General features: G+C 52.9%; 1 protein-coding gene across 1 annotated transcript; it reads left to right on the top strand.

The window, feature by feature from the left end:
• The first annotated feature begins 1,236 nt into the window (after positions 1–1,236).
• Positions 1,237–4,875, top strand: LOC134400935 (uncharacterized). Its single transcript, XM_063129642.1, has 5 exons — positions 1,237–2,185; positions 2,312–2,971; positions 4,203–4,361; positions 4,625–4,702; positions 4,784–4,875. The coding sequence occupies exons 1-4, from the start codon at positions 1,604–1,606 to the stop codon at positions 4,646–4,648; spliced, it is 1,425 nt and encodes a 474-aa protein (XP_062985712.1). The 5' UTR covers positions 1,237–1,603; the 3' UTR covers positions 4,649–4,702; positions 4,784–4,875.
• Positions 4,876–11,368: the final 6,493 nt, after the last annotated feature.

Raw genomic sequence — 11,368 nt, 5'->3', positions numbered from 1 at the left:
AGGGCAGCTAGTTAATCCCTTATTGTTTCGCTGAGTAGGTGATTCATGTCATCCCAATGACACTGTCAGAGACTGATAGGACGCTACTTCATTCAGTCAGCTGCTCATGTGAAGTGTGACCCACATGGGTCAGGCAATGTTTAACCTTGCAAGAGAATCCAATTAATTGGGGTGGGGAGTATGTTTGAGGAGGGCAGTGTTGTATCTAGTTACAGGGGAGAGGTGGAGCTAGTAGCCCTTTCTACACCTAAAGATTATCCCAGGCAAATGGAGGGATAAATGGCTGGTGTAGACATGCCCAGTATTGTGCCAAAAGCTGCCATCCAATTTCTTTCCCCCACCCCTGCCTCGTAAAAGAGGGTTCAATTTTTCGGCCTCACCTTCAAGACATTTTATAATGTGTTTTTTTTAAAAAAATAGTATTTTTTTTGGTGATGTTTTTGAGCTTACTTAATCACTGTAAGGTGGCTAAGAATGCTGTATGTTTTTTCCCCTCTTTCTATTCAGTCTCTTCATTGTTCTGCCGTCTCCTGGGCTGCCTGCACTTTCTGATCTGAAACAGCCCTGTGGGAATAAATAACTCATAATGTTTTCTTTAGTTGGGTTTTAACTGAAGTGCGGGAAGTCGGGGAGGCTACAGGCTGTCAGAAAGATGAATGTAAAAGAAAGACAGAACACTTGCGCCCACTCCTTGGCTACCTCATAAGTAAGGCAAACATGAAAAACCCAACCTCAATCCTATGAGAGTTTCTCCAGTATCTTCTTCACTTTTGAATTTCTCTTTTTTGGCCAAAAGAAAAAATGTGGAAGAAATGTTCGACACAGCACTACCTGTACCACATAAGTGGCTAACTATATTCAACAGCAAACAATAGCTTTCTGATCCCCACTGACAACCACACTGCCCGGATAATACATAAATCAGGTCTGATACTGGTTTAAATCTATGCATACTCTCATGGGTTCTCAGTAATTACTCCAAATGAACACTAAGGGCGTTGCTAGACCTACCGGGTGTTCCGTCGTTGAGGAGCGGTGAAAGCGGCTTTTCCCGTTCAGCCGTGACGCCTCATGATCCACACCTGCCTTCGATTTATGGCGGAAGTTTGCGCCGGTTGTGCTGCTGCCGCCGCGAGAACGGTTGCGCAGCCACACCGGCCTGATTGCCGCGGCTTTTTTTTTCGCTCGCTGCACGGTTTGCGCACGTCCGAAAGACCGCAAACTTGCGCAGCCGTCAGCGATGCCGCCGCCGGCCCTGGCGGCGGCAGCGGCGGCAGTGCCAGTGCCAGCTGAAGTGCTGCTGGTGCTGTTGAGGGTCAACATTGATGCGCTCACTTCCTGATGGGGGTCGTGGCGGGTGTCATATGACCCGAGGTCAATCGTCTGCATGGCCACTCTGTGCCTACATCTCCCATCATGCCTCTGAGGTGTCGGCGGCGATGACCGCCTCTGTGCCCTGTGCCCCATCCCAAGGAGCCAACCCACATCTGGCAGAAACAGCTGCGCCAGCGGAAGCGCATTGTCCGGATGCAGCATATCAGGGCAGCAGAGGTGGCTGTGTGTGCGCGTCTGTGCGGGAAACGATAGCCAAGAGAGGGCAACTATGCTCCCTGACGAGGACCGTGACGATCTTTGCGCGGCCATAGCCATGCTGATCTTGCTTCTGTCGGAGTATCAGCGCCTCCGTGCACAGGTGGCTGCCAGGCGGCGGCAGTTGCGGGAACAACTGGGGAGGTGGCTACTCCGCCGCAGCAAGCTGCGGGCCGCCCTCTGCCGAACGAGGCTAGCCATGCTGGCCGCGTATGGCGACTACGTCCGCGAGACACGCCGCCGCTTCTGGGTCCGGCCGAGGAGCAAGGACTGGTGGGAGAACTTTGTCCTGAAGGAGTGGGACGATGAGCAATGGCTGAGCCATTTCCGCATGAGCAGGGGCACCTTTTTTGAAATCGTGGAGGAGTTGCGGCCGCATCTGGACAGGAGGTTGACTGTCATGCGTAGACCTATCCCAGTGGAGAAACGCCTAGCCATCACCCTATGGAGGCTGGCTACCCCTTGCGTCTACAGGACCACAGCAGAGCAGTTCGGGGTAGGCTGCTCTACGGCGGCACAAATAGTCCTGGAGGTGTGCTTTGCCATGGAAGTGACCCTCCTATCTCGTACAGTCAAGATTGGGAACGTGGCAGAGGTGAGTGGGGGATGGGGGATGGGGTGGGGGAATGCGCTGGGAACAGGCACTCACTTTTGCGGAGGTCCGCAACTTCGGAACAATGGCGCTGTCACTAATATGCCCTTTGTGTTTTCTGCCCCACAGATCATGCATGGTTTTGGGGAGCTGGGGTTCCCTCATTGTGTGGGCGCGGTGGATGGCAGCCATATTCCTCTCCAATCTCCGATACACCAAGCCTCAGAATACATAAACAGGAAGGATGAGTACTCCATGATTCTGCAGGGGACCTGCGACCACAAGGGGCGGTTCATCAATGTGGAAATAGGATGGAGCGGCAAGAACCATGATGCCTATGTCTTTGCCAACTCAGGCCTCTGTGAGACGATGGATGCAGGTGTCTTCGTGCCTACCCATCCAACAATCAGATTGCACGGCCAGCAGATTCCACCCCTCATTATTGCGGATGGCGCGTACCCTTTGCGTGAGTGGTTGATGAAACCCTATGGTGGGGCACTCACTCCACAGCAAGCCCACTTCAACCGCTGTCTTAGGCGAGCACGCCTTGTGGTGGAGCAGGCGTTCGGCCGCCTCAAGGGGAGGTGGCGGAGCATAGGCGTGCGCCTGGAGCTGGCCGAAGAAAACATCCCTTCGGTCATCAGTGCTTGCGTCATCCTGCACAACATCTGCGAAACCAAGGGGCACGCCATGCTCGTGGAGGCGGCGGAGCACAATTCTGTTGAGCTGGCTACTCTGGGCGAGCCCTACGTCAATGAGGCCAATCGCCACACCCGGGAAGGGCACAAGGTGCGGGATGCTGTCAGAGAGTTCCTGTGGGCTAACCGCCGCTGACAGCCTGCCTCATAAAATTGGACTGTGCTTCTTCCCCTGTGCAGTCCTTCCAGTCCTTTACCCCAGAGTAACAGCCGTATGCCCACTTGTGTGCAATCAACTCTAGGCTATGTACGCCCACATGTATGCAATAATATATATGCTATGTACGCCCACATGTATGCAATAATATATATGCTATGTACGCCCACATGCATGTTATTTACTGTTTACTCTGTACAGCACCATCTACAGTGATGGTGCTATATAAATTAGTAATAATAATAAACTCCAGTCAAACTGCGCAACGTGAAATCATCCTAAATGTAGCCCGAAGGGCAAACCGTGCTTATCACCATCGTCCGCTTATTTGCGGACGTCCGCAATCTCGGAAAACGTCAACAGGGGGAGCGTATGTCTCCGAAGGGCAAACCGTGCTTATTGGCATCGGCCGCTTCTTTGCGCATGTACGCAGTTCCGAAAAACGTCAACAGGGGGCGCGTACGTCAGGCCTACCCCGGTCAAGATGGAGCCTCGGAGGGTCGCCTACTGGCAGGAGCCCGAGATGGAGATGCTCCTTGAGCTCCTCCTGCAGTCTGGAAGGTCGGAGCGCCTCATGAGGAGCTCCAGCCTCCAGACTATTGATATTTTCAGGAGGGCTGCAAGGAGCCTCTCCATCGCGGGCTACTCCCGCACTGCTGAGCAGTGCAGGAGCAAGTTTAAAGGCCTAAAGGCGGCCTTCTTTGAGGCTCTGGAGTGCTACCGGGGTAGCCCTCCTAGGAGAGCCCAGCCCCCCTTCTACACCCTCCTGCACGAGTTGTGGGATCGGGCTGGGCGACCCTCGTGGGAGGAGCGCCGCCCAACAAGTAAGTACCCTTTGTATCACTGTGCCCCATCCCCCAACACTGCAGCCATGCTGAAGCTGCCCTGCACCACCTGCTATAATCATTGCCTGCCCCTCTGTGTGGTGGTTGCACTCAGCCTCATGCCAGTGCCTTGGCCAACTTGTCATTTCTCCATCCCAGCCCATGTATAATGCATGTTGGCAGCCAGGTGCAAAGCCCATCCCCCATCCTGGTTCCATGTAGGCAGTGGCCCCTAGAACTGCTTACCATGCCCATGTAATGTGGGTTCCAATGTGGCATCTCATTGCGCAATGAATGTCCTGGCCCACTAACTGATGCATACCTGCCTATTACCTTCACAGGGCTTCAACGTGCCCGCCTCCGGGCTGTGTGCCAGGAGGAGCCTGTTGCAGCTGAGGAGGAGCAGCACCCAGCAGAGGAGGGCAGTGGGGAGGGAGGCCCCCCTCCTGAGGCGGCCCCCCCAGAGCAACCTCCCTGCAGCCCACCCACCGCACCACCTGGTAAGTCCACAGCCCTACCACAAGCAGGGGTTGGTGCTGGTTCCACGCACCTTCTGTTTGGGGGCTTGGGGAAGAGGCTGCATTCATTGGAGAGGGAGTGGTGCACATCAGTCTAGTGGCATCCAAATGAACACGTATGTGGCCTCCTCCCTGCCAGGTTGTGCACCATTCCACCTGCCCACCCACTCCCTCACTACAGTTCTGGTTGTGCACTCCCCACTCCCATCCCTCACCTCCTCAACACCCCTTCTTTTCTGTGACAGGTGATGGAGCTGCTGTGGCTGTGACGCCAGATCTCATGCGGTCCTTCAGCCGCTTAGAGGGGGCGGTGCGCAGAACAAGTAAGTAGTGACTCTAGTGTTTGGTGTGCTCATGGGGGGGTGCTGCAGCATACATCACTAATACCATCTTTCCTTTCGCAGTGCGCTCCTTGGAACGGAGGGTCACCCGCCTGGAGCGGGACGTCCGGGCCATAAAGACATCCTGCAGGCAGGATGCTCACGACCAGCAAGGCCCCTGACTGTGGCGTTTTTATTTTTTTATTACTGTGTTTGAAAATAATGGTTTTCATTAAAATAAAGCTTTCCTTTGTTGTTGTTATAAAAAATTAAAAATTTTCTAATGTTTATAAAAAAAAATAAATCTAATATATTTTGCTTAAAGGTGTGTGTGCGCTTCTATGCAGTGCTTGGCCAGGGTCCCTGGCAGGAGTAGGAGGAATGGTGAGCCACCCCACCCCACTCCACCCCACACTCAATACTACCTTCCCCCCTTCATGGGGAGTAGGGCTGGCGCTCCTTGGGATTACGCTTCGGCCACTCCCTGCGCTGCTGCTTGGCAGGTGGGCTGTGTGGTTCCCCACGCACTGCAGGGGGAGGTGCTGCAGGCTCCAGGTGCCTGCTCCTGGCCTTTCCATTCCCCCCCACCGCTGCTGGGGCTGCCTTGGCCCTGGTCTCAGGCCCCACAGCCGGTGGGGCTGCCTTACCCTTGCCGTGAGTCCCCCCAGCCGGTGGGGCTGCCTTGGCCCTGGTCTCAGGCCCCACAGCCGGTGGGGCTGCCTTGGCCCTGGTCTGAGCCCCCCCAGCCGGTGGGGCTGCCTTGGCCCTGGTCTGAGCCCCCCCAGCCGGTGGGGCTGCCTTGGCCCTGGTCTGAGCCCCCCCAGCCGGTGGGGCTGCCTTGGCCCTGGTCTGAGCCCCCCCAGCCGGTGGGGCTGCCTTACCCTTGCCGTGAGGCCCCCCAGCCGGTGGGGCTGCCTTGGCCCTGGTCTCAGGCCCCACAGCCGGTGGGGCTGCCTTGGCCCTGGTCTGAGCCCCCCCAGCCGGTGGGGCTGCCTTGGCCCTGGTCTCAGGCCCCCCAGCCGGTGGGGCTGCCTTGCCTTTTGCCCTGCCTTTCCCCCCCTGGGATGGGGCACAAAGAGGTTGCTCCTGGGGTGGGGATGGGGTGTCCTCCCTCTGGGGTGGGGATGGGGTGTCCTCCCTCTGGGGTGGGGATGGGGTGTCCTCCCTCTGGGGTGGGGATGGGGTATCCTCCCTCTGGGGTGGGGATGGGGTCTCCTCTCTCTGGGGTGGGGATGGGGTCTCCTCCCTCTGGGGTGGGGGTTCGGGAGCCTCCTCCCAGAGTGGGCCAGGGAGTAAGTGTTCCGCTGGGTCCCTGCCTCTCACTCCACCAGTTTGTGGGCCAGTAAGAGGCAGTGCCCTCACAGGGCGATCCCTATGCCTAGGGGGGCCAGTCCTCAGACCACGCATGCCACCGACCAGCTCCTCCAGACAGGTGGCTACCCTATCCACACAGCGCACCATTGCTGCCGCATTTTCAGCATCTACTTGGAGTTGCTGCCTTGCGATGTCCAGATATTCGCTGAAGTTGTCAGAGTCACGCTCAAGGATTTGGAGGATGCGGGCGTTGTCTGCTGCTGCCTGGCGCATGATCTCCAGAGCAGCATCTCCTCCTCTCCTCTGGGAGCGACGGTTGCGAATCTCTGCAAGGCGAGAGGCAGGTGACAGGGTGGCCCTGGGGTTTGCCACCCCTGGATCTGTGTGGAGAAGGTTGGCTATTCAGACACATGCGGCAGCACTGAACAGGGGAGGTGAGGATCAGGTGGAGTGTGCAGTGCCATACAGATACACCACCACCTTAGGCAAGCACACTGCTGCACATCTAGCCGCCCAATTGCACAAGAGGGCACAGCAGGTGAAGTGCCCCTTCCTGCCTGGCAGCGAAAGGGTGTGGTTGTGCGCCTAGAACTGCCCTTAGCAACTAAGCAGCTGGCAGTGGTGCTGGTGGGTGGCTAACTCACAACATTGCATTCCAGCCCCAGACTTCTGCTGTTCTGTTATCTGTGAGAGCCGTTCCCATGGCTGAGGAATGCTGACTCCCACTCCCACTCCCACAGCATCGACCTTGGTGCATCTGGGGAATTGCAGGCTCCTTCCCAAGATCTTCCCCCACTGCTCCCCTCCTGTTGGTGTGATGGACTGAAGGCAGTTCAATCACACCCACCCACCACACTAACTGCACCTTCCCCCATTCAGGGCATTCAGCACAGGGCACCTGCCAGGGTGCCGTGTAGATCCTTGCCTACCTACATCTGGCCACACACCTGTGTGTTAGTGCTGCCATGTCCCCAGCATGTCTGAGTGGTTGCAGGAGCACACATGCACACCTGAGGAGTGCAGAGTACTCACCAGGAGCACGTCCTCTATCTGGGCTGTCCCTGGAGCCACCTTCAGTGGGTTGTGGGGGGCCTGTCAAGGCAAAGTCAGGCCTATGTCACACTCATACCTCACCATTTGCCAGTCCACCCTCTACCAAGGATCAATGCCCATGGTTGTGGGGATGCTGTATGGTGGGCACATACTCACAGTTCAGTCCAGTCTGCCTGCTGGTGCCTTCACCTGCTTCGCTGTCAGAGTCTGCAGCTACATTACCGGATTCTTCATCATCTGGTGGCATGTAGGAGAAAGCATTGGAGGTAGGGGGAAGGGCAGCTTCCCCTCCCCAGAGATGCAGGGGCCTCAAATGCAGCCCTTCCAGGCCCCCCTCCTCCAGGCATTTTGCGTGGAGAAGAGAGGATTCCCACTGGCATGGGATGCTGTGCTGGTGCCCCCACCTCCCGCCCCCTACCAGCAAGCCTTTGGGGTGGCTCTGCAGTCCCATTGCCGAAGTTGGTGGGGAGGTGTAGGGGTGGGCTTGGGGAGGCAGACGGGCACACTCACCAGCTGATGTGTCTTCGTCCACATCCCTGCTGAGTGAGGTGGTTTCGCTGGCGTCCTCACACATGTCCTGGGAGCCCACAGGAAGAGAGGGTGGTGGCTGAGTGGCTCGGGAAGTTACACGTGTGGACTGTGTCCGAGTAATTGTCAGACTGCCTGCCACGCGTTTGGGGCGCGTCGTGGTATCCCCACGGAGAATGGAATGTAATTTCTCATAGTAGGGGCATGTGGTGGCATTGTTGCCTGACCTCTCATTATGGTTCCTTACACGCCGGTACTCTGACCGCAAGCTCTTGGTTTTAGTGCGACACTCTTTGGCGGTTCGGTTATGGCCTCTCCTGGCCATCTCCCGTGCCACTTCTTCAAACACATTAAAGTTGCTGTGGCTAGCCCTCAGCTGCTGCTGAATCCTTTCTTCTCCCCAAATGTCCAGCACATCTAGGATCTCATGGTGTCTCCATGTCACGCCCCGCCCTTTTGGCCCCATGCCTGATACCTATTCAGGGGCTAAGCAGAGAGAACGGGGCTCGTTACTTTCCGCATCGGAAGGGCAGGGGAGTGCAGTGAACCATTTTAAAGGGGCTTCCCTCACCTGCTGCCGGGTGGCCGCTGGAAGATGACCGCCCACCCTCGCTTGCTGCCCTCTGGCAGCCGGTTCCCTCCAGCTGGCTGCCCACCCACACCCACAGTAGCTCACCAGCCACTTTTCCGGTCCTCCGGTCCTGCGCGAAATGTAGTTATGGGAATAAAATAGCCGCTCCGCCGCGCTGCCCCAGCTGGCGGACTGCGCGCAAATGGTGGAGGCGGCTTGACCGAAGCCGCTGGCCACTCCCCTAAGCACGCCTTTTCCTGACCCTACATCTGCATGGGCACTCTGCATGGCCACTCTGTGCCTACATCTCCCATCATGCCTCTGAGGTGTCGGCGGCGATGACCGCCTCTGTGCCCTGTGCCCCATCCCAAGGAGCCAACCCACATCTGGCCGTAGCCATGGCAGCAGCCCACAAACAGCTCTGCCCTCTGCCAGCCTGGTACCCACACTAACAGGCAGCGTACAGCACCGCCATTATGCGGCCACGGTAGCTGCCCACCGCAAGGAGTCACCAGCCACTTTTGCGGTCCTCCGTTCCTGCGCAAACTGTCACTGGGGAAATAAAAAAAAAAAGCCGCTCCGCCGCGCTGCCCCAGCTGGCGGACTGCGCGCAAATGGCGGAGGCGGCTTGACCGAAGCCGCTGACCACTCCCCCTTAGCACGCCTTTTCCTGACCAGTGCCGACCGCAGTGACCTCACATCCTCCCACACGTACTCCGAATTACCGCGGGACAGCAGGAAAAGGCGCACTACAACTCACTTTTTTAAAGTCGGGAGAAAGAGGCTTCACCGCGGGATAACGGCGGATCCTCGTGAACGTCATCTGGAAGCCTCGACGTGGCTGCGGAAGGTAACGCGCGCTAGAGCCTCGTCTAGTAACGCCCTAAGTTAATTATAAGTGAGCCCTGGATTATATCTAAATGTGTTTATTATTTGTGTTTCATTTTGTGCTGAAGAGGGATTTGTGAATGATTTGTGGGGAGAAACATTTGAACTGTTCAATTAAATAAATACCAAATGGTAAAGGTAAAAATGAAGGTACAGATTTAAAAAAAACCTAATAAGAATTCATAAAAGAGAGCAATAAAAGTATTCTGTAAATCTGTCTGACATCAAGAATACATAAAATATGGATCTAAAGGCATTCTTATAATTTATGGAAAGTTTTTGTCTGTCAGTATAAGGATATTTGGATTTTTTAAAATAATAATAATACTTTATTACAGTGGATATGTATGTGTGGGTGAAGTGTGTCTATCTATCTATCTTAAATCCCATGTTATTTGTGCATTAAAACTGCAAAACAATATCATTTCTAGATTTGGTATAAAACAAACTCCGCTAAACATTGTGTTAGGATATCTCTGTTACATTTGAAAGATTAATGTTTTGAAATATACACTGAGAATTTATGAATTTTAAAGGTGTTCATTATTGTACAAAGGCACATCAACATTTAAATTAAAATCTTTGAGCCTCAAGAAAAGTAAGTAATGTTATCTTGTACAGCTCACTCCCCAAAGCTGGTTGTTGTAAATAATGAGATTGCATTTAGATGCAGAACATTCACATTGAAAAGCAACCAAGCTCCTGTACTTATATATCCCACAAAACCATCATTTGATTGATCTATCATGAAGATTCCTAGGCTGACTTCAGAATACTCAAAATTAACCATTAATATGATGACTTCTACCAATGCGTGCCCAACCACCCCTATCCTGTAGATCCAAGAAACACATCTTTGCCAGATATTGATCAAGCATCTGGGAGTGCTTTTTCGCATACAGAATAACAGATTTATGTATGTGAGCTCTCAAAGAGGGGAGGCCTATTTCTGTTCTTAGTAGTGCACCAGGGATATTGTGTGCCACTGCCAGAAGGGTACGCAAAAAAATGTTCTGTATTGGTTCCAATTCGTTTTTATAATAAACACCCCAAATTGCTGCTCCATACAGAAGGTGCGTTATTATCTTGGCAGCATAGACTTTTACTGTAGGTTCAACTAAGTGATGCCCCTTTGTATGGTACAACTTTTTAATAGGGCCGAGAAGACGGTTAGTGGAACATGAGATTGCTTTAATGTTGGCGTGCCACAGGGTATTCTCCGAAAAGTGAAGGCCCAGATATTTAAGTCTGTTCAATGTCTTGTCCATCTAAGGACCATCTATGACGAGTGTGTCTCTTAGCAAATACAACTACCTTAGTCTTGTTATAATTAACAACAAGGCCTTCCTGCGTACAGTATTCTCCAAGCTGGATGAGTGATCTTCTCATACCAAGACTTAATATATTAGCATTCAAGAAAGCTAAAAAGACTGATCTCTTCCGGCAGGCCTACCCAGTGGAATTTTAAGATGTTTTTATAACGTTTCTAGGATGTTTTTAGGATGTTTTAACAATGTATATTATGTTTTAATTCAGTTTCATGTATTTGATATGTACTGTTTCCCTGCCTCGATCAAAATGGAGAGGCGGGTAAGAAATAAATGTACTTATTATTATTATTATTATTATTATTATTGTTATTATATTGCATTTATATCCCTCCTTTTTTCCTCCAAGGAACCCAAGGTGGCATACATAGTCCTCCTCCTCTCCATTTTATCCTCACAACAACAACCCTGTGAGGTGGGTTTCTATGGCTGAGTGGGGACTAGAACCCAGATCTCCTGACTCCCAGTCCTATACTTTAGCCACTACGCCACACATTTACAAGGGGTGTGTGATTTCTGAAGCTATATATTCTATCAATGAGGCCCACAGAGCATGCGTCTGAAAGTTTAGCACCTTATATCTAGTTCTTACTTTTTAACAACTAATTGAGCACACACTATCAGTAGCAAAGCAATCACTACTTGGGTAATATTAATTGTTTCTCGATAGGTCATTCTATTCTCAGACTTTTAATTAAATACAATGCTACTTTCCCCTTAATTCATGGAATACCCCACTGATTCATATGATAATTTATATTTCTGTAAGAAAAATAACGATCACAACAAGAACATTTTGCCTCTTTAGTTTCTTCATTTGTATAGGCAACAAGTGTGGGTATGCCCATGTAGAAACCCCACCCCCTCACATCAGTTCTGGCCTATCCCTGTTCTAGGCAGGGCCAAAATATTTTCTCCACCTAACTGAAATCTAGACAGCATTTTCCCTTCTGAATTCCATGGTGCAGTGGGACACCGCTGCCAAGC

Source organism: Elgaria multicarinata, chromosome 6, assembly GCF_023053635.1.
Source record: "Elgaria multicarinata webbii isolate HBS135686 ecotype San Diego chromosome 6, rElgMul1.1.pri, whole genome shotgun sequence".
In the NCBI taxonomy this organism is placed as follows: Eukaryota; Metazoa; Chordata; class Lepidosauria; order Squamata; family Anguidae; genus Elgaria; species Elgaria multicarinata.
The sequence above is the reverse complement of the archived record's forward strand: the minus strand, read 5'-3'. Positions and strand labels throughout refer to the sequence as shown.

Bases quoted from the DNA above. Each gene is read 5' to 3' on its own strand.
- LOC134400935 (XM_063129642.1), top strand. From the start codon at position 1,604: ATGCTCCCTGACGAGGACCGTGACGATCTTTGCGCGGCCATAGCCATG. The intron at 2,186-2,311 runs GTGAGTGGGGGA...TCTGCCCCACAG, and splicing joins AGATTGGGAACGTGGCAGAG to ATCATGCATGGTTTTGGGGA. The intron at 2,972-4,202 runs GTGCGGGATGCT...TTACCTTCACAG, and splicing joins ACACCCGGGAAGGGCACAAG to GGCTTCAACGTGCCCGCCTC.